Here is a 22,549-nt window from a genome sequence, read left to right as displayed (position 1 = left end):
GTGTGCACGGGGCACCCCTGCTTCTGAACATCGGGGCACCTTGGTTTCCGCTGAGAGGCAGCTCCCACCTACCAGCGGTGAGACAGGAGCCACAGTTGCTCCTGGGGGAGCTCCCTGGACTCTGGTCCGAGCTGGTCCTTGACTCCCCTTCGAACTCTGAGGGCTCCACTATCTCGTCATTGCAGAACAGGCCTTCATACACACGCCCGGTCTTGAAAGTCAGCCGGCCCTGCGGGCAGGAAGCCGTGGTCGGGAAAGTCATCCTGGAAAACCACTGCTAAGAGGGCGGCAGGTAGACCCGCAGGAAATGGTCATGTCCCTGTCCATTCCCTCTGTCTTCGTCTCTCTGCCTCTGATCCAGCACCTCCCCGCGTTGGCTGGAAAAGAATACGGAACATCCACTGACCGCCAGGAGAGACAAGCGGTCTTAGGGGCAGGGCGGCCCGCGTGCTCCTTAGAAGAAGCGGGGGAGACCTTGCCTCACAGACACGGGCCATGTGAGCGAGAGGAACTGGTCCCTGGAGGAGGACATTATGCTTGAGGAGGAAGGTAGAGGCCACAGAAAAAGAGGAAGACGCTCAGAGACGGATGACGCAGTGGCTAAAACTATGGGCTCCTGCATAGCAGACAGGCCGGGGCAGGGCCAGGGAGCCTCCCCTTCTGTCATCCACAGGCTTGCTACATGTTGCAGCCGACTAGACGGCACTTGACATCACACAGCGAGTGTAATCCACGCCAGACCCTGTGTGGTGCAGTAGTTAAGACACTCCGCTCCTAACTGGGAACGTGGAGGATCGAGTCCACCCAGTGGCACCTTGGAAGAAGGGCAGCCCTGACCATCCTCGGTGGGACCACCTCACTCAGGCCGGTATCTCTGAGGAGCGAGTCAGGTGGCGTCTGCGCTTTCCCTGTGTGTGTAATCCTGGAGGCTTGGTGGTCACAGTGCTTGACTGGTAACCAAAAGGTTAGTGGTTTGAAACCACCAGCCATTCCATGAGAGAAAGATGAGGCTGTCTGCTTCCGTCAAGATTCCCAGCCTTGGAAGCCTGATGGGGCAGCACTGCTGTCAGATGCACACGTGTGTGTGTGTGTGTGTGTGGGTGTTAGCTGTGCAATAGGCTATAGACTGTGTGTGTCTGTGTGTGGTGTGCTTAGCTGTGCAACAGGCTACAGACTGCCAGCAGAGCACACTCACGCGCACACACACACGTACGTAAGTATGCGTGCGTGTACTGCTCTTAACAGGCAGGTGCCGTCTAGTCACTCCGTTCACGCACAGCCTCCCGTGCAGCAAATCCAGACCCTGCCTGCCCGGAGCCATCCTGTCTCCGCCGTGCTGGCGCCCACAGCTGCAGGCACTGCGTCAGCCCCTCTCCGGGGTCTTTCTCCTCCCACCGACCCTCCTTCCACGCCTGCTGTCCTCCGGGACTGGCTCCTGCTCCCTGCTCGTGGCAACGCGCCTGAAGGAGGGGAGACCTTGTCTTGCCGTCCTCAGCTCAACGCAGGGCTCCGGCTGTACTTCCTCAAAGGACAGCTTTGTTGGCCTACTTTCCCACATTCTTGTGCCCAAAAGTAATGCCTGCTAATTAAGCCACCTGAAAACACGCAGGGAAATGAGGACCTGCTGGGAGTTATTCCAGAGAAGCATCTTCAATCAGTGCGGTGGCCTGTGCGTGGCGGGCACAGCACGTCTGCCCCGGGTTTCGGGGCTCTGCCAGGGCCGCGGGCTGGGCTCACCTTGCCGTGCTTCTTATTGGAAACCCACTCTCCTTCATACACGGCCCCGCTGGCGTAGTAAAACTTCCCGTGGCCATGCCGGCTCCCATTGACGAAGTCGCCAACGTATTCGTTTCTCAAAGGATACTGGGAGTTGGGGATTCGCTTGAGAAACCATGTGTACTTTCCAACGCCATTCTGGAAGGAAAGCAAACTGCCACAGGAAATGCTCGAAACCAACTTGTTTAAAAATCCCTAAGAGGTCTCCCCAACACTGTGGCCTGTGGTCATCCTTCACTGCTGGAGGTCATCCCCTCTCAGCGTCCAGCCAAACACCAGGCAGGTGTGCAAGGCCAATGACTCCACCAGGGAGGCGTTTACCCCCTAGCACCATCAACCACAAGGCAGATGATGTGTGGAAAGTGAGGAGAAAGCGCAGAGACCAGGAAGGGGGAGAAATGAGGAGAAGTGCAAACAGGAAACACAGAGGGAGCGCGATGAGGGCTGCTCCATGGCAGGGACCACAATCAATGGTATGAACCCAAAAGAGCACGAACTGTTGAACAGGAAACGAATCTGCTCCCAGGATTGCCACAAACCTTCAATTCGTCAAAAACACAGTCCCTGTGAAGTACACTAAAACAGGTGCCTTTGTGCAGAAAATCCCTGAAGAAATCTATAAATGGGCTGTGAGAGCTATTATGAGGTAAGGAGCTGCACTGACATACAAAGGTTTGTGGTTCAAATCCACCAGCTGCTCCATGGGAGAAGGATGGACACTCTCCTCCTGTGGGATTTACTGCCTCTGAAAACCCCTGGAGGGTGAGCTAGGGGTCAGTTCTGAATGAGCATTTCACAACAGCAACAGAGCGGTCATGTGAGTTGACCCTGGCTGCCAATGACCAGATCGATGTATAAGCCACATCAGATGCCTGATACCTCAGGGCTCTTTAGACCAGAACACAGTCATTTGGTGTCTGGCAGGTCATCATGGGTGAGGGCCAGCAAAGCGGCAGCTGACCACGCGGCAGCATGCAGCCTGGGCCCCTGGTCTGACAGTGTGGGCCCAGCTCACGGTACCTGGACGCCCTTCTCCCACTGCCCGGTGTACTCCTCGTTGGTGGTCAGCCACCTCATTCTCCCCTCCCCGTGGCGCATGTTGTCCTCCCACTGGCCTTCGTAGATGTTTCCAGACTTGTAACTAGAACAAAACACAGATGTTAGAGAATCAGCCACTGTGTGTGCCACGTCCACGTCAGAACCTGCTCCCTAAGCCCCTGAGTAAGGAAGCCAACCCGCTGTGACCCAGCTTTCAGCCAAACCTCAGACAGGACTGTCAGGGAACCAGTGACAGCAGGGAGGTGTGCACAAGATCAAAGGGGCAGCGTGTGGGCAAGGAGATGGCTCAGAAGGCAGGGAGGGCCGAGGAGGGGAGCGGGAAGAGTGCTGTTACAAAGGTGGGGACTGCAGTCAATGTCCCAAAGCATTACATCGTGTGTGTGAACAGTGGAATGGAAGGCCAGTTTGCTCTGTCAACTTTCAGTGAACTTCCAAAAAAAGTTACTGTCTTACAGAAATCTTGGAAAAAAGAAAGAAATTGAACGCTTTGGTCCATACAACCTTCTGTGTTTGAATCCAATGGTTGTAAAACTAATCACCTTTAGGGGCAACATCAAAATCACATTAGAAAACTGGCTCTTTCATCCTGGGAGAGAGTGGGCAAGAGGGACTCCTTCCAATCACTCTTCAGTAATTCCCCATAAAACTGTTGATTAGTTCTCGTTTGACCCTGAAATATTCTCATCTTTAGAATATTTGATTTCAACAACTCAATCTAAAACCAATGTCATGAAACAGTATCAGTTGTTGAATGGAAAAGATATTTGCTCTGTAAACTTTCAACCAAACACCACACACACACATAGATCAAGGAACCCCAAAACAAAGTATCATTGTAAAAAAGCATGTATATATGTGTATATATACTTGTGGTGCTGGTTGGTGGTGGTGCTGGTTGGTGGTGGTGGTGGTGGCGGCGGCGGAGGAGATGGTGCTGGTGTGGACATGGTGCAGGAGGAGGAGATGGTCGTGGTAGAGGAGGAAGTAGTAGTGGTGGTGGTGTAGTGGTGGAGGTGGTGGTGCTGTGGAGTCGGAACCAACTCATAGCTGAACCCCTAATGAGTTTTCAAAGGTGGTAAATTGCATAGGAAATTGTATCATCTTTCTGCTGGTAGATTTGAACCCTGTACTTTGTATAAACAGTGCACTTTTTTACCACTAAGCCACCTGTTATCTATATATCTAACTTAGATAGATATACATATAGGTACATAAACATACACACATGCATATATCAAATATATAATATATAATATATAATGTGTATATAGTATATATAATGTCTATAATATATATATGTGCTGTCAAGTATAACTCATTGTTACCCTATGAACCACAGCTATGAACCTATTCTGTGCCATCCTCATCATCTGATAGACTTGGGCAAATTATTCCCTGTATCAACCTAACTCATTGAGAGGGGAGAGGAGGAGAGGAGGAGGGAGGGAAGGAGGGAGGGAAGGAGGGAGGGAAGGAGGGAGGGAAGGAGGGAGGGAAGGAGGGAGGGAAGGAGGGAGGGGAGACACCATCAAATCAAGGCAATGTGCCAACATTCAGAAAGCACACAGGGCTACTGCGCAGAACCAAGGCCGTTTCTGTGTAGACTATAAAGCTGAAGAGCAGGACGAGACACCCTGTAATGCGGCGCTTTCCTAAACGTTCAGTGAGCTGTTCCAACAATCATGCACATTTGGTGGGTTAACGCAAATATCTGACTCAGCTCGTGCAAGGCGTCTGTTCCCTTTATCTCCTGCCCTGCACCCTGAAATCATCAGGGTCTCCATACACACCCCCACAACGTGGCCGCGCATGCACCTACCATCGTATCCCCCAGCCCTTCCTGATGTTGTTCTCCCAGTCGCCCTCGTACCAGGAGGTGCCGTCCTCATTGTAGTAGATGGAGCCCTGAGCAGATAATACACCCTTTAAAAAACAAGCCTCATGAAGTGCAAGCTTTTTAGGTGTAGAGCTTGAACTTACGAGGGTCAGCTGTGACTCATCCCTGGGGCCAAAACAACATGAGAGGGGTCTTTAAGGTCATCAGTAGCACCAGGGAGGGATGCTCTCCTTAGCACAGAAGCTCAGGCAAAACCAGAAGGGCAGCCTCTGCCCCAGGAAAAGCTCAGAAGGTAGGAGGGGCAGGCAAGGAGGATGAATGAAAACAGAAAACAGGGCAGAGCGGGAAGGTGCTGTTACACTATGAGGCTTGCCATCACCATGAGGAAACGCATACACCAACTGTCGGACGGAAACTCAATTTGACCAGTGAGGGTTTGTGCAAGTTCCATTAGACAGCTTTTAACGGCTGATGCTTGGGGAGAGGGCATCCCCTCCCTTCCCCGTATTTCTGTCTTCTCCGTCTGCCTCTCCTGTGGGTCCGGGCTTGTTAGTGCTGAGCCCACAGGCTTGTGCAGGGGAACAGCCTGCTGCCTGTCACCTTTGTGCAGCTCTGTCCCCCTCTCTAGTGACATTCTAACCACCCCCTCCAACACGGCACCCCCTCAGTTGAACCTGTGTTACCCGTTACTGATGTTCCTGCCGGCCTCGCCCTCATGCCCCGGGTCCCCCTCGGAGCCTCTCGTCCTCTTTGCAGAAGCGGTGGACTGCTTCCCTCTGGGGTCACCTGTGTCGCACCTTGCCGTGCCTCTGGCCGTCACTCCAGTGGCCGATGTAGGACACGGGCAGGGTGCTGCACTTGAACATGCCGAAGCCGTTGCGCATGCCGTTGACCACCTGCCCCTTGTAGGTGCTGCCGTCTGGCCACGTGTAGATGCCGTGGTTCATGGGGATGTTCTTCACGAAGTCCCCCTGCAGAGACGGGGAACCGCAAGGTGCCTAACCCTGGGTGGACTCCCAGGCCGTTCCAGGCCTTCCTCTGTGAGGACAGCAGACTCACATGTGGCTCCAAGTCTCCCTTCCTCACTTACATCCCAACCTCCTCCGCTGTGTAGACCCCAGGCTGGGTCAGGTGAGGGAGCCCCAAGCACCAAGGAGTGAGGGGGGCCCTGTGACTGCCGGTCCAGTAAACTACACACAGGCTATCAAACTTCCCCCTCAGGAGGCTAATGCTCTAGGACCCGAAGTTCCCTTGGGGGTCCCCAGGTATGCAGGTAGCCAAACCGTTCACCTGATTAACCCCAAGATATGTGGTTCGGGTCCACCAGGCACCCCAGGAGAAAGACCTGGGGGTCTGACGCTGACAAGTGTGGGGTCGACTTGATGGCCGTGGTTCAAAGGTCCTTCCAGAAGATTCTGACATTAGCCAGACCTAGCATTCCCCTAAGAGTCAGTCAACGCAGTGGACTGAGGCTGACACTTGGTGGTGGGCACCACTGAGGGGCCCACTCTGCTGGGCCCTGAGTGTCCACTGAGAGGACGACTCGCAGGGCAGTGCAGCTGCCCATTAGCCCAGACAGTCTCTGCTCCTTTCATGTGCCTCTCACACTGCACCCCTGACTGGATGGGAGGGGTCTCGGATGTCCTCACGAACCCTGAGGGTCACCATGGAGTTGGCAGCTCTGCCCAGTCTGTTTTCACAACAGCCCCCAGGCCCACCTGCATTTGTGGGTAGAAGCAGACACTGGCCTGATCCCTTTGGACAGCAATTTGGCTCCAGAAGCCATGCATTAAATATGTGTGTATTACATAAAATGATGTATTTAAAAAACACCCCAACAATCCACTGCCATCAAGTCTATTCCATCCCACGGTCACCCTGCAGGACACAGAAGGGCCCCATCAGGCTGCCAAGGCTGTGAATCCTTCCAGAAGCAGACGGGCACATCTTTCCCACAGAGCAGCTGGTGAGCGCAGCGGGTGTCAGAACTGCAGCAAACACAGCAAATGGGCTGCCACAGAGCCGCAAAACGACAGCAGAGATGCCCCAGAGTCGGCAGCAGAGGGCCAGTGGGACAGAGGGACGCTCAGCAAGACAGGCAGGCAGGGGCCACCTCAACGGGCTGTCAACAGCAGCGACTGTGAGGACGGCACGGGATCAGGCAGGGTTCTGTTCCCACAGACTCGGGGTCGCTAAGAGCTGGCCTATCACCCACCGTTACAGAAGCTGCCTGCTGAGTTCCTGGGGGGTCCGAGCCACTGACCTTTGTGTTAGCAGCTGTGCGTTTTAACCACTGCACCACCAGAGTTTAGACTATGGTTTTTGGGCCTGAGTTTAAAGAAAAAAAAAGTGCAGAAAGTGCGGAGAGCTCTACCCCCCCGCCCCCGCTACAAGGTTCTCTCCTGTCAACGTCCTGCGTCAGTACCGCCCGTTTGTGTCGACGCATGGGCTGATACTGTTCCAGCACCAATCAAGACAGACAGGAGCCCCAGGGCCGAGTGTGAAACATGTCAGGTTCCTAACTGAAAGATACGTGGTTCGAAACCACCAGTCACTCTCCAGCAGAAACCACACACACACACACACTGAAAGCCAAAACAATAAAACATTGCAAGACGGATGGATGGATGGATCTAGGGAGCTCTGGTGGCTTATTGGTAAGGAACTGTATTGCCAACACAAAGGTATTTGGTTCAAATCCACCAGAAGATGGGCAATCTTCTCCCAAGCAAGCATTGCCTCTGAAAACCCACTAGAGGGTCAGCTCCATCTTGACAGTACCCAACAACAATAGTCAGTGTGTGTGTCTACACACACACACACAATCAAGCAATGTTAGAAAGCCTACACCTTAGGAAATGTAGTAAGATTACTTTCCAGAACAAAGACCCACATAGCATGAAGCCACCAGCTGGTGCTCCTGTAAAGACCGACATCGGCTTCAAAGCCCACCGCGGGGTCATGATGTGGAACGGACTCTCCGGCAGGGCGCAGGCTGTCCGGGTTGGTGTAAACAGCAGTTTCCGTTCACTGGACAGATGCCTGAGGCCCTGTGTCCACCTGACAGGGTCGGGCAGGCCAGCTTCCCAGCCTGGAGTCCTGGGCTCCACCTGCCCCTCCCCTTTAAGCTCTTGGGACCCCGATCCTTTCACTCTCGGTGGTTCTGCCTTCTCCAGAACACCAGTCACAGAGCTGGGATCACAGAGCACAGGGTTCTGTTCTGCTTGGCGTCCTTCACAGCCCACTCCCACCGCCATCGCATCAGTTCCAGGTCACCCTGAAGCACAGAGCAGAGCTGACCCGCAGGAGTCCCCAGCCACCACCTTTACGGGAGCAGACCCCCTCATCCTTCTCCTGTGGAGTGGTTGGTGGGCTCGGACCACTGACCCTGGGGCGGGCAGACAACCGAGCATCTTAGCTTTGTTTACAGGCATTTTAAGCACTGTGCCACCAGAGCGCCTTTCTTACATGTAATAAGCAGCATTTAAGGTTCCCTGTCATTTGTACTGTGACAATTTGTTCTCTATACTGTGAGGTACTAACACCCTGCGGTGTGGGTATACCACAATTTAACCAATTCTTACTCCTTTTTAGAAACACAAGTAGTTCATTATGCAGGCTTCTGTACCTTTAAAAATGGGAACTCAAACCATATCCACCCATGTATATGACCTTTCTCTGACTCCCTCTGTATTATTATCAAGGTGACAGTGTGCTAACTTTTGCTACTAGCCAAAAATAAGTTTCCAGTCTCGCAGCTGGAAACCACCAGCCACTTTTCAGAGCAAACCAGGCAGTCGCCCCTGGAGAACTCCAGCCTCAGAAACCCCTGGAGGCGCCACCAATCAGAATCGAGTTGACAGCAGCCCAGTTTACATCCCATTATACCGCCCCCTGGTGGTCCAAGAGGGAAAACACCTAGTTGCTAACCAAAAGATCAGTGGTTCAAATCCACCAGCTGCTCAAAGGTAACTGAGGCAGAAGGTTCTGTAAAGGTGGATGCGGTTAGGTGCCACCCAGTCAAAAACCCCTGCCAGCTCCTCATATTCACAGCCACTGCTGTGTCGGGGCCCCCTGTTGCAGCCACGTGTCCGTCCATTTCACCGGTCTTCTTGCTGACCCTCTGCTTCTCCAAACTTGACTCCCTTCGCCAGGGACAAGTCACTACTGGGAACATTCCCAAAGCATGTAAGACCAAGTCTCAACCACCTCGCTCCTAAGGGCCATCCAGGCTGCATTTCTTCTAGCATAAATGTGTGTGTTCTGGATTCAAGCTGCAGGAGCAGCTAAACGTATACATGTGACCAGAATATTCTAGAATATTCAGTCAGTAAGTACACAGGATCTATTTAACTACGAGTTACTTTCCCATTTAAATTTTTATTATTTTTCATGTGTGTGTACCATCATCAAATCACATCTGACTGGTACAGGAGGAGACAGTCCCTACTTACCCAGCAAAGCATCTGGTGGATTTGAACCGCTCATCTCCGGGATTGCAGTGCAGCTTCTTGCCACTAGGCCACCAGAGCTCGCCACCAAGTTACTTTTTTTGCAGCTTGAAAAAGCCCCTCATTGGCGTGGGGGGAAACCCAAGTCTCAGCTGAGCTGCACTGCGCTTCTGAGGGTGTGACTCATTTGTCAAGGCAAACAGGGCACTACATAGGGGATCTGCCATCAATTCTCACAATGGCAGAGTGGAACCGCGACTTGTTAGCGACTTACCTCATATTTCAATTTGTCAGCCCAAACATACACCCCGTGTCCGTGCATGAGCCCTTCTGAAAACATGCCCTGAGAAGCAGAGGGGAGATACAGATGGTTACCGCTGGGCCGTGCCCTTTCCTGCCCGTCTTTCCTCGCTAGACGGAACCCTGAAAGAATGCTGCCGGCGGGCTGACCGACTCGCAGGGCCTCCCCGAGGGTGAAGGTGGAACCAAGTTCTGCAGACTCTAATGGCTCGTTTTACTAGAATGCCAGGACTCTCTTCTGAGGTGCCTCGCTGAACTTGAACCTCTTCAGCAGCCTTGCAGCCCATTAACCGTTAGTATCACTCAGGGCTCCCAATACAGTTAAAACACACATCCACTGATGTAAGGAGCTGTAAGGCACCCTCAGGTGCGCAGAACAGAACCGCCTGTAGGCCCCCAAGCCTGTGACCTTGTGAAGCTGATCTGCAGGTCTCCACTGCAAGGTGCATCTCAGTGGGTTTGAACACCCAATCCTCTAATAGTTGCGTCCTAGTTCCTGAGCCCTTGTTTTGCCACCAGACATACCCACTCGGTTTTACTGAACCATATTTCTACCTTAATTCTTTTAACACCATATTACTGTCTACTTGGAATTTTTTTATTAAACCAGTTTGAGGTAATAATGAGTTTTGACACAATTAGTGGGATACACTTGTCCCAAAAGGTCTCTGGTGCTGTGGTTGCTGGGATGAGGACCCTTTCTTGTGACTTGTGCAGGTACACGGGTGCCCACCAGATGGCAGCATGCACCAGGAATGGCTACAGGCATCCCACTAAAGCCCAGGGGTGGGACATTTAGGGGGGACTGTACCTCCCACAGGCTGACAGGGTCAATCATGCAGTAGTCAAGGTTCCAAGTAGAATCAGCACAAAGCATTTCCAACATATTTTGAAGATTCAATGGTTATCAAAGAAGTCAACTGAAAGCTTTCAGCTGACCAGACATAAAACTCACGTGGTACACACATCCTCCCTGGAAGACTGCGAAGCCCTCACCCTCGTACAGTCCACGGACTTTCTCCCCTTCGTACCTACAGAGAGAAAAAGTGAGAGTTCACAGATGATAATGACAGGCCTCCTGGGTTACAACGCAGACAGGGTCTCCTGAGGATACAAGCATTATCTCACTCGTTTAGTCCACAGACATCTCCCATGATCAGTGGGGAAGGGGAGTTGGCCTCCTGAGTCCTGAAGAAACAGCTGTGGACAGGCTAGGACACGGTGGAATGATCCCCCTGCCCAGGAGTTTCCAGTCCACAGAGGGGAGGCATAAGCAAGAGAGTAAATAACACAATTCCAGATCATGTGCGAGTTTGCGTAAGACCATCAGATGGTGGGACCCGAGGTAAACAAGTGGCCCTGGGGTATAGACTGTCAGGATGAGCCACTGTCACAGACTGAACTGTGTCCCCGCTCCTGCCCCAGAACTGGCCTGGGCCATGACCTCCAGTGATTTGTCAGTTATATGACGCTATTTGAAAGCTGTACGATGATGTAATCATCCTTGGGCTGCAATGTGACAGGCCCAGCAGTTGGAGGAGGATGAGGGTGGGCTGCAGCACCCTTGTCAGGTCACAGCCCTGATCTGATGTAAGGGAGTTTCCTTGGGGTGCGGTCTGCATCACTGAACAACAGTGAACATCCTCAGGTGCTTGCTGAGAGAAACACGAAGTTCCAGCCCACCAAGAGGTGCCACGGGTGCAAGGCGCGGCATTCTGCTTCCAGAAAATCAGCCACTGGAAACCTTATGAAGCCCACCCAGTTCTACTCAGACAAGTCACCACAAACCGGAGTAGACTCAATGGTTTGCTTTTTTGGTCAGTAGTGGTGGGTGTGTATGTGTGTGTTTTAATTTTTTTTTTTTAAATAGCCTTCAAATCTTTGAAGAAAAGTAAAATTTCCCAAAAATGACTGACTTGGCCCTGGAACAATCAGCCAAACAAGATCAAACGGAAGCATTTGTTTAAGGAGAAAATAGCAAAGGCAGGAAGGAGTATACAAGAAGGATGAAGAGAAATGGTACACACATGGAGGAAGCGGGAAGAGTGCTGCTGCAACTTAGTGACCGTAACTGATGCCGTAAAGCAAAACGTGTGAGGACTGTTGAATGGGAAGACAATGTGCCCTCTTAACTGTCAGGCAAAGCACAACACGAAGTTGAGAGGAAGAGGGGTGCCCGCTGGGAGGGCTGGAATTCACCTTTCCACGATGAGCTTGGTCAGGACCGGCTCTTCGTACTGCGTGGTGTCTTCACTGGGCGGCTCATCTCTCTTGGACTCTCTCCTGGGGCTCGCCTCATTGAGCCGCTTCTCCACCTTGCGGGCAGCAGTCAGGGTCACATCCTGCCGGACCACGCTGCCATCTTGTTTGGAAAACTCTGGATATTCATTGGTGGAGGAGGGGGAGCGGACCGACTTGTCCCCCGCCTTTTTCTCGGACTTTTTCTTTTCCTTCACCATTGCCTCTGGGAGACTTGGCGTTTACGTCAAATGATTCCTTTGCAGAGCAGTGGCTTGTTTCATTGATGAATGTTGTCTAAAAAAATGTTAACTTTTTATTTAAAAATTCATTAATTGTTGCACCTTTTCCTCCCTCTCCCTCCCTTCTCCTTCCCTCGGTCCCTTTGCAATGCACCTCTCGTTCCAGATCATTGTCATGCCATCTAAAATTTTTTAAAATGCTTTAAGTATTTGACACTTTTCATTTACTAATCTGTGGGCTTTCAACACAATGCCACTGCCATTCTCTTTCTAAAACATGAACTAAGTAAAAAACACAATTTTCATTTTGTTTCAGTTGCTCCTATTATCCCCCCTCCATCAATACCATTCACGTGCAGCCGTCACAGGTCGGTCGGTGGAGCCTTGGGTACAACTCTGAGAAGATTTTAGCTGAACTTCCAGACTAAGAGTAGGAACAAAGGCCTGGCAATCACCTTCCAAAAGTTAGCCAAGGAGATCCTCTGGACCACAATCTACAAGGCACAGGGATAGTGCCGGACCAGCATGTACCTGCAGATGCCCTGAGCAAGTTCATCTCCTCCTGTTTCAGATATCAAATCCACCTACTGCCCTGTTGTTTATTCCTATGCACAGTGACCGAGTAACTCAGAGAAAAACTAGTCCCTACATTTTTGAGTCTATCTTGACCAAAGCATACTTGTCTCACCCTGCTCCCGAAGGGGCCACTGGTAGATTGGAGCCCCAACCTTGTTTTTTAAAGCCAAACTTTTTTTAATTTTTTTTTTTTTTATGTGTGTACCAGATCTGACTGGTACAGGAGGAGATTGTTACTCCTTCAGCAGAGCATCTGGAGGATTCGAACCGTGCACCTATGGGGCTGCAGTGCAGCGTCTTGCCACTAGGCCACCAGAGCTCGCCGAAAGCCAAACATTTTTAACCACGGCACCTCCACGTCTCCTTGTCTCGGTAAAACCATTAAATAATGCACAGAAAAATCCACCAAGTGCTAGAAAGAACGCACAGCCAGCGCTCCGTGAATGGAGGAACTAGTTCAACTCCTATTCCTGCTTTTTACCTTTAACTCCTGCAGCCCGCTCTTGAATACAGTATCCCCCGGCCAAGAAACGATGGACAATCTGCCCAAGGACACACAGCCCAGAGCTCCAAAGGCGCAGACTCCCGGCCCCGAAGGCCATCTGGGGTGAAGACAGGGTGGGTCCACTCCGGGCATCCCCGCCTACAGTGCACACCCTCCTCCGCCCACCCGGTGGACAGCCCCCTGTGCGCTGACCCTTGACAGTCCCCGGCTCTTTCCTGGCGCTGATGCCCAAACTGCCTTCACTAAGAACTCAGTCAAGACTTTCCGGTTTCCATCAGTGAAATCTAAACCAAAGCCCTTAGTTTCTGTGACTTCTCCGTCCCACCCCTATAGAGGCGGTGCTCCGTGGTCTACACAGAGAAACTTTCCTATTAACGGACTTTAGAAATGATCCCTCAAAGACTCCGGCACCGCCGCTCTCCCCTTCCAAGGTCCCCCCTTTCCTAGACACCCCCTCTCCTCACTCCGGTTTCAGGGCGCTAGCGCATCAGTCGGCACAGGGTGCTCACCGGATCCCGGGCTTCAGGAAAACCTGGCGGAGGCGGCGCTGCGCTGGCCGCGTCCGGTCGCCCGGCAACCACGGGCAGCGCACGCGCGGCCGCACCACGCTCTTAAAGGGCCCGCCGCCCTCCTCGCCCCACACCAGTACAACCGCCCGTTTCAAACAGGCCGCGGCGCCCCGCCCAAGCCCGGCTTCTAGCCGCTAACCCCGCCCAAGCCTTGCTCTTAAAGGGGCCGCGACCCACGGGGCCGCCCCCCGCTTGCAGGGGAACTGCCACCAGTCACATTCATGCTCCGCCTTTAATAGGGCCGGTGGTCCGCGTCTCCCACCCTGAGCTCCCCTGAAATCCGTACAGACCCAACCATGCAGTTGAAAAGTGGCCCGTAAGGGCCCACCACCCATCGCCCTCTCTTTAAGGGGCCGCAGCATCCCTGGTTCCTCCCCTCCATGGACCACGGTCCACGCTTCTGGAGGCCCCCTCCTAAGAGCCCTGATGCAGTGGTTCAGGGCTAGCCCAAGCCAAAATAACCAGCCAAAAAAGGGTCCAGAAGACTGAGAGGAAAGAGGGGGACCCTGGTGTAGGCGAGGGAGCAGCCCAGCCTACCAAACCCCAGCCTCCCTACCGCAGGGCAGCTCTCTGACTCTCCTCACCTAGAACAGGTCACGTTCAGACCCTGCATTCCCCCTGCTGCTGGAACCGGCTGGAGGTAACAGCCACACGTGGCAGCTGCCGCAGGGCCCACAGGCCTGGTCCTCCAGGCGAACCTGCTAGTGCCAACATTACAGGCCTGGTGTCCGTGGTCAGCACCCGATCCTCCATCCGCAAAGCCTCCCCAGCCTGGCTGCCCGAGACCCACCTTTAAGAACCTTGTGGCTACACGAGGCCCACCTGGACCGTCACGTGGGCCTTAACTTAATGCACCTGCAGAGCCCTCTGCCAATTACGGCAAAGTTCTCACAGGGGTGCGGATCAGAACTCAGCCACGTTGGGATCCTTGTTCTGCCAGCCTGTGGGGTTCCTGTGTTATCAAAGGGGGCCTGGGCGACAGTCAGCAGCACAGAGCCCGAGGTGGTTAGGGGCAAGATGGGCAGTGCAGGCGGGCCTCGCTTCAATCCTCAGACACTGCTTTAACCAGCTGAAGTCCCTTCACTGCCGTCTTTTCCCTCCCTGACAGTACGTGCTCACTTTCATGTCTCTGGGTCCTATTCTGGTTATTCTCACGTAGTTCAAACTTAACACTGTTGTATGCTCTGAATCGAAGTCAGCTCAGAAGCATCTACCAACCCTGTCCACTTAATGGACTATCAAAGCAAACCAAACCCCCAGCCGCTAAGTCAATTCAGGCTCCCAGAGGCACTCAGTGGGCCTCCAAGGCTGAATCTTTATGGGACCCAGCCAAGGAGTCAGGGGTGGGTGCCATCTGACAAGGTTAGCGGTCCAACACGTCACACATTGCACCACCAGGGCTCCTTAATGACCCAGTTGAATGAATGTAAGCACAACCTCTCTGCGCTGGGAACATGTAAGTCTTCCTTTATTGCACTGCTGGTCTTTGGGGGCCGGGGTAGGGGAGTGGATGCCCATTATCTGGGGACATGCCTGCAATTATTACTTTCCTGTCTGGTTACAGTGAAGTAATTCTAAGTTTGGGGATGGAAGTCTCTTCCCCGGAGGTCTCTGGTCTGGGCAGTGAGGACAGGGGGCACACCTGCAGTCACTATCTCCCCAGCCACTTTTTGGATCCCACAGACAGCACCTGTCCATCCCCACGCGGAGCACAAGGGGACACCGTGGAGATACATACAGCACCATGCGGGGCCCACGATCAGAATGCCGTCCTGGAGAGGCAGGTACCTGACAGCTAACCTGAAGGCCAGAGTTCACGGTGGCTGTGCTGAGGAAAGACCTGGCGACGTGGACATTCCAAACAAATCAGCCTGCACTGCCAGTGAATCGATTCCAACCACGATCAACGCTGCAGGCTGAGGAGACGTGCTAGGGGGTTTCCAAGGCCATGAGGGGTGCAGACTGGATCACCTGTGGATTCAAATCACTGGCCTTTCCGTTACCAGCTGGATTCTTTGACCACGGTGCCACCAGGGCTTCTTCTGTAAAGACTGCAATCTAGAAACCCCAGTGGAGCAATTGTGTCACACTGCGAGGGGTCACTGAGTTGGGGCTGACAATGGTGGCAACAGGCTCACACAAAGAACGCAGACCAGCACTGAGGTTACAAGGAATCCTGGCTTTTATTTCCCTGCTAGCTGGGGGCTTTGTCCATGGCTGCACTGGGCAAGGGTTACACACGGTGTGCAGGGCCCAACCAGCTGTCTCCCCTGGAAGCAGTGTGGCCCCCGAGTTTCTGGATGCTTACATTTTAAAAACGCAATGCACAGCTGGTTTGAGAACCATGAACCTTAAAGGATCATAATTTTAAGTCTGAAATAAAAGCAATGTAAATGTAATCATCTTGAAGAGCTGAATACTGAGATGAAATGACATCGCTCTGAGCAGATGCCCAGGGAACATTCCAACGTCTTGCCAATTTCACAAGTTCTTGATTATACACACTCTAGACACATACTCACCCTCTTTCTCTCTCAAATGCACAATAGAAAAACAGTTCAAGCAACATCCCACCAGGTGTGGAAAGTTCCTCATGATTATTTTAAAACAGATCTGGTACCTGGCTATTTCTTGTTTTAAGTAGCAAAGTGATCGTGAAACGAAAACAGCTGGGATCAAGCGCCACCTCTCCAAGCGGAAGGCTGCAGGCCTGGCCCGTGAGAAGGGAGGTCAGCCTGGGGTCAGCAGGTCCAGGTTGGCGATGTGCCTCATGGTGGGCCTCCCGTGGGGGCAGTTCCAGGGGTGGTCCATCTCGCCCATGTGGGTGATTAGCTTCTTCATCTCACTGGCGTTGAGAGCCGTCCCAACCATCACCTGAGCGAGACACAAAAGTTTACAGCTACACAGCTGGCTGCTGTGCACGGATTCTTACTCTGACAGGTAACTCTTCAAAAGCACTTTCTCCGAAACAAGGCTGAGCAAGAGAGCAACTCAAAAGTGTTTCCAAGCAACTACTGAACTATTGGCCAGAGATGAGCAGTTTGCGCCCAGCCAGCACCACCGTGGAAGGCAGCTCGGGCAGTCTGCTTCTGAGTGGCCACAGCTTTGCCAACCTCGTGGAGCACAGAGTTTCACGCCACACACGGGGAGTAATCACAGGGCAGAACCAATCCAACATGAGCAACCTGAAAGAAGTTAAGTCTCTTCCTGACTTTATGTTGTGAAGAGTGAAAACCGCCCACGAGAAGGAACGCCACGGGACTGTCGGAGCCACTCGGAGGTGGGAGGGAATTCTGGCCCCAGAGCTGGAGAGAACACGCCGCGGCTGTGCTAAGGCCCCAGGTGGTGGCACTTTGTTCAAGCAGCCGCACACACAGATTCCATGAGCAAATGGTGAGTTGTGTTAGGACAGGCAGACGGCAGAGGCAGAACGCTGCCTATGAGATGGAGGGAGATGTCAGTGAATGCGCGTTAGAGGTTACAGGTCAACACTTTGCGTCACTAGGTCACACACACCATATGTGGTTCTGTCTACAACACCCCTTGGCACTTTGGGCGCTCGGGTCACAGACTGCTCCAGGCTGGGATGCTAGCCAGAGGTCAGCAGTCTGAATCCACCAGCTGCTCAGAGGGAGACAGATGAGCAGTCCACTCTGGGAACGGTCTACAGCCAAGGAACCCCCGAGGGGGTCCCTAGGAGTCAGAGCTTAACTGACAAGAGGGGGTGTAGCTCTTAGTGGAGAGCCTGGGTGATGAGGGCTGAGCACTTGGCTGGTGAGCTGAGGCACCTTGAGGCACTCTGGAAGAACGGGCTGGCGATGAGCCTCAAAATGCTGGGTGCCTGACTCTGCCACACCTGGGGTCACACCGACTCAGTCTAACTGGTGGCTGGTCTGCTTAGGTTTTCTCTTTGTGACACTTGATAAGCTGACCAGATCCGGAGCTGAGCTGAAACCCCGTGTGGACTGGCCCACGGGAGGAGACCCTCCTCTCCCTCTACTTACAGACTTCCGGCAGGCCCGGGAGGCGAACATCTGCCGGACTCGGGAAGGGCGGCACATGACGCCTGGGCAGTCGCTGAGCATGAAAATCAGCTCGTCTATGTCCTCGGGGCCGAAGGTCCAGTTTTTACTGGTTGGCAAGGAAATCAACTTGGCTCTCTCAGTGACCGGAGCTAAGAAGGGAACATTACATTGTTAGGAAAATGCAAACAGAAAAACGGGTGCAGAGGAAAGGGTACTTGGGGGTGTTCTGTACTTCCTAAAACCAAAATTGTTCTTCAAAGTCTATTAAAAAAGGTGCGTTTCATCTTAGGGCTAATTGTGAAAACTATGGAAGGCAGAAGTAAAATGGGCTTTTGTGGAGGGAAACCTCTTTCACGTCTTATAAATACTAAGCTCTGTGACCCAGAGAAAATCATGACTCAGTAAACCTTAATGAATAACCACTTCGGTGGTGTCGCTCTTTATGTGTTGGATTTCTAATCAAAAGGTTGGCAGTTCAAATCTACCAATTATTCCGAGGTGAAACGATGGGCAGTTTCCCCAGAAAGATTCATGTCTGCGGTAGAAAGACGGCAATTTCCTGAGAAAGATTCGCAGCCTGGAAGTCAGAGGGAAGGTCACCCACAGCGGGGGGTTTTCACGACTAACGTACCATCTTCATCAATTATGAAGTCAAAACCATTCTTTCTGAAAATTTCCAGGTTTTCGATCAGAACAGCCTCATTGACGGCAGTCAGATTGAGCGTCTGGGGTCTGAAAAACAGAAGAGTCAGCTCATGTTGGTGTCAAACGTTCCTCTGCAAAGCCAAAGCTGAGCAGAAGCCTGATAACCTTGGGAGTAAGCAACGTGTCGCCAGTCACTTTCTGGATCTTCCTGTAGATTTAAAAAGTGGCTGCAAAACACTTCTTCCTGCCGTCTCTCCCCACTGCACTGCAGTTAGTTTCTGAGCCTCTCCTTGTAATAACATAAAAAAATAGGATGTTTCCTCCTCACAATAAAGGCAATTTTACAGTTAAGCTCAGCCACTTCAGGCGTTTGAAAGCAGAGTAAACAGTCCTGGTTTTACGCTCCTGGGCCGTCCTCTGTCTGCGTCCATCCTCGCACCTCTCCTGAACTTGGACCCATCATGGTTGCTGAGTCAATTCTAACTCCCAGCGACCCCGTGGAGGTTACGGGGAGAACACTGCTCTGGAGGATGTGTGTCCTACTTAACTGTGTTAGGAGCTGTGCTAACCAAGAGGTGAGCGGTTCCAATCCGCCAGCTGTTCCATGGGAGAAAGGTGGGCAGTTTCCTCCTGTTAAAATTGAAGCCTCAGTAGGGGAGCTCTAGTGGCAGGAAGCTGCGCTGCAATCCCAGAGGCGCACTGTTTGAATCCACCAGATTCTCTGCTGAAGGAGGGACAATCTCCTTCTGTACCGTTCAGATCTGATTTGACAGTACACACACAAAAATAATAAAAGAAAGACTGCAGAAACTCGATGGTCAGAGCCGACTCCGAGGCAGTGGGCTTCTCCTACTCATCTCTTAAGTTTCCTAGTCACGTTATCATTTTTTTCAGCTCTATCACACATCACACAAATCTTGGTACTGTCACTGAGTTGCAGGTATTTTAAAACACATATGGTTTCTCAAGGCCTGTTTTTTCTGGAAGTAGATGGCCAGGCCTTTCATCTGAGGCATCTCTGGGTGGACTTGAACCTTCAACCTCTGTTCTTCAGTCCAGCATGGTCACTGCTGGCACACCCAGAAAGCCCTCCCTGGGTGTACTGAGAATTTCCTGAGACACATGCTGCTGCTGGGGGTGATGTGATGGTGAACAAACACCCATGGGTCTCTGGCCGAAGGAACAAGTGGACCCAGGGGGAAGAAAGACTCAAGCTCCAGTGAGGGTCAGAAAGAAAAGACACATAGTGCCTTCACAGCAAGTGGGGTGGGGCCAGGGAAGGGCTCAGGGAGTGGCCTGAGGCCTACAGGGGAGTGGGAGTCAGGTCAGGAGGGAGAGGGAAGTGTTCCAGGCAGTGGCATCTCTGCTCTTTGTAAATTGTGACACTGGTCAAGGAAAGGGGTAAAGAAAACCTCAAGTTCTCATGGAATCTAGACTTCCTAGATCCATGAAGATTGGATGAACTCCTGAAATAATCTATAAACTCCAAATCAAAAATATTCTCTGAAGTCGGCCTAAAACTAACAGTTTAGCTTAACTAGTGAAAAAGGTCTGCCTTGAGCATTAGGCTCTTTGAAGATGACATCAACTTGACAAGAGCAATTGGAAAGATTAGATAGGGACACCAGGGGACAGGGCCCTCAGAGGACAGGGACCTTAGGGAACAAGGGCCTCAGGCACAGGGGCTGGCCTCAGAGTAAAAAAAAAAAAAAATAAAAAGAGTGAGGAAACACTCAGGGGGTGAGCCCCATTGCTGAGCCGGAAGAACGTGCCTGCTGTCACCGAGTTACAGAGAAATTGCTGAATGGGGGTGTTTATAAGTCAAAAACACAAATAACTTTTTAAAAAATTATTCTGATCAAAAAGATTTTCTGGTCAAGAGATGGTTGTTGTTATGTGCTTGTACATAGACAACAACCCTAAACTCTGCTCTGTCCTGTGCCAATCACACTGTCTCCGATACACCCATTCCGATTACCCCAGTCACTGAATCAATCCACCTCATAGAGGGCCTTCCCCTCCTGCGCTGTCCCTCCACCCTCCCAAGCATGATGTCCCTCTCCAAAGACTGGTCCCTCCTTATAACATGCCCAAAGTATGTCAGATGGAACCTCAGAATCCTTGCCTCCAGGGAGCAGCCTGCTTTAACCCTCTCAAGGATGAATCTGTTTTCTGAGCAGTCCACAGTGCCCTCAACTCTTCACCAGCACCACAGCTCAAAGGCATCAATTCTCCTTCTGTTCTCCCTTGTCATTGTCCAGATCTCTGATGCATAACAAGTGATTGCAAAGACCATAGCCTGTATCAGACGCACCTTAGTCTCCAGAGTGACACCATCACTCTTCAGATCTGACTGGTATATGAGGAGATTGCCCCTCCTTCCCCGGCAGAGCATCTGGTGGATTCGAACCGTGCACCTCTGGGATTGTAGTTGCAGCTTCTTGCCACTAGGCCACCAGAGCTCCCCTCACCATCACTCTTCAGTACTTTGGAGAGGTCCCTAACAATAGACTTTCCCATCGCAATATGTCTTTTAATTTCCTGGCTGCTGGTGCCAAGAGTGTTGACTGTGGAGCCAAGCAACCTAAAGCTGTGAACAATCTCAATCTCTTCACCATCCATCCTGATGCTGCGAATTGGTTCAGTGGTGAGAATCTTTGTCTTCTTACTGAGACTCAATCCATATTGAAGGCTGCAGTCCTTGACCCTCTGCAGCAGGCACTTCAGGTCCTCCCCAGTTTCAATGAGCAGGGTTGTGTCATCTGCATAAGGCAGATTGTTGATAGATCTTCCACCAATCCTGACGACACACTTCCAGCCTTCTGAATAATCTGTTCTGCATAACTGCTATAAGGTTTGTTATGTAAAGACTGTCGAGCTGATTTCAACTCAGCACCTGTAGAGGACAGAGCAGAACTGCCTTCTGGGAGTTCTGAGGTAAATTGTTACGGACGCACACTGCCTCATCTTTCTCCTGAGGAGATGCTGGTGGGTTTGAACCTCAGATCTTTCAGTTAGCCGCCCCCACACTTAGCCCACTACCCCAAGGCTCATTCTGATACATAATCGTGCCATAAGCTGCGCCTATCACGGCTATTAGCCTTGGTAGTGCAGTGGTCATTAAAGTTAGTGCCACCAGATACGGATGACAGCCCTGGGCACTAGCGGGCACTTCCCATCCGTCCTCTAGCGCTGCAGTGCATAAGGACCAACTTAGTGACAACAGGCATGAACTCTTGTTTGTTTTTTCAGTTTAACTGTTACCCATGTGAAAAGATGTAAAAATATGCTGTTGGAATATAATGCTGCTAAATAGTAAAACAAGGCCTACTATACACACACATATGAACACACGCAGACTCGCACGCGCGCACACACGCGCGCACACACGCACGTTATGGGACGTGAGGTCTCCTGGTCACTCACGCAATAAGCCTCTGGCCCTGCAGGACTGTGTGCTGCTGTAGCATCTCGAAGTTGTACTTCTCATCGGTGGCGTGCTGGTCCACTATGAAGATATCCGCGTTCAGCTTGGTGATGATAAATCCCAGGTTGAACTGCCCAATGATTTCCATTTCTGCAAACATGGTTTTACTGCAGGAAGAGAATATACAAGCTTTGTGACATTGTGAAAAGACTAATCTGCGAATTACAAAATGGAAGACAACCAAGAATCCAGATGGTAGCTTAAACTAGAGAATGTCCCTAAAAGCCCTTCTTTCCAAGGGCAGAATTAGTCACTCACTTCATCTAACTTTTTTGATTAACTGAAAGGTTGGTGGTTCAAATCCACCCAGCAGCTTCACAGGATAAACCACTGGAGGGCACCTATTAAGACTGCTATTTACACAAATTGGTGTGGATCTTTTCAGACTTTTGTCTGCACATTAAAAATAAGAAAAGAAACTGAATACAGTCAATAATTCTTTTAAACCAAAGATAAGGATGAGAGGAGGGGGAGGAAACCAGATTAATGGAAACAGAAGCATCAGAAAGAAAACATGGAATATGATCACACATGAAGAATGCACCTGCCACCGACTGACGTATGCAGAAACTGTTGAACAGAAACTTAACTGTTGTACCAGCCTTCACCAAAATCATAATAAAGTATTACTATATAATTAATCAAAGAAAATAAAATGGAACCACATTTCTCACACCATTCTGTAGGAAGCCAAATTTCAAATTAAATATCAATGAGACACCTAATGCTCTATCAGGATATGAGTGAGGTGCAGGTACAAGCAGGAAGTCCCCAAGACAGGTCACAGGGGTTAAGCGGCAAGGCACACCTTCAGGTGTTTTCACAGTTCTTGGACTGTA

The 22,549-nt window shown here is 51.5% G+C and overlaps 2 protein-coding genes across 2 annotated transcripts in view; both read right to left on the bottom strand.

Moving 5' to 3' along the window:
* Positions 1 to 11,882, bottom strand: part of RSPH10B (radial spoke head 10 homolog B (Chlamydomonas)) — a 40,278-nt gene extending 28,396 nt beyond the window's left edge. Inside the window, exons 1-8 of the mRNA XM_006889628.1 lie at positions 11,623 to 11,882; positions 10,379 to 10,454; positions 9,398 to 9,466; positions 5,470 to 5,643; positions 4,655 to 4,740; positions 2,797 to 2,917; positions 1,738 to 1,914; positions 73 to 229 (exon numbers count right to left, since the gene is read on the bottom strand). Of these exons, the coding sequence (XP_006889690.1) occupies positions 73 to 229; positions 1,738 to 1,914; positions 2,797 to 2,917; positions 4,655 to 4,740; positions 5,470 to 5,643; positions 9,398 to 9,466; positions 10,379 to 10,454; positions 11,623 to 11,882 (1,120 nt within the window). The remainder of the gene's footprint in view (positions 1 to 72; positions 230 to 1,737; positions 1,915 to 2,796; positions 2,918 to 4,654; positions 4,741 to 5,469; positions 5,644 to 9,397; positions 9,467 to 10,378; positions 10,455 to 11,622) is intronic.
* A 4,401-nt stretch (positions 11,883 to 16,283) lies between these two features.
* The window catches only part of PMS2 (PMS2 postmeiotic segregation increased 2 (S. cerevisiae)), a 28,153-nt gene continuing 21,887 nt past the window's right edge, over positions 16,284 to 22,549 (bottom strand). The window contains exons 12-15 of the mRNA XM_006889761.1: positions 21,650 to 21,817; positions 18,210 to 18,310; positions 17,558 to 17,727; positions 16,284 to 16,427 (exon numbers count right to left, since the gene is read on the bottom strand). Coding sequence (XP_006889823.1) covers positions 16,284 to 16,427; positions 17,558 to 17,727; positions 18,210 to 18,310; positions 21,650 to 21,817 — 583 coding nt within the window. The remainder of the gene's footprint in view (positions 16,428 to 17,557; positions 17,728 to 18,209; positions 18,311 to 21,649; positions 21,818 to 22,549) is intronic.

Source organism: Elephantulus edwardii, unplaced genomic scaffold, assembly GCF_000299155.1.
Source record: "Elephantulus edwardii isolate Elephantulus edwardi_28Jun2011 unplaced genomic scaffold, EleEdw1.0 scaffold00080, whole genome shotgun sequence".
NCBI classification, from domain to species: Eukaryota; Metazoa; Chordata; class Mammalia; order Macroscelidea; family Macroscelididae; genus Elephantulus; species Elephantulus edwardii.
Note: the sequence above shows the minus strand (reverse complement) of the source record. Positions and strands in the feature narration are given on the sequence as shown.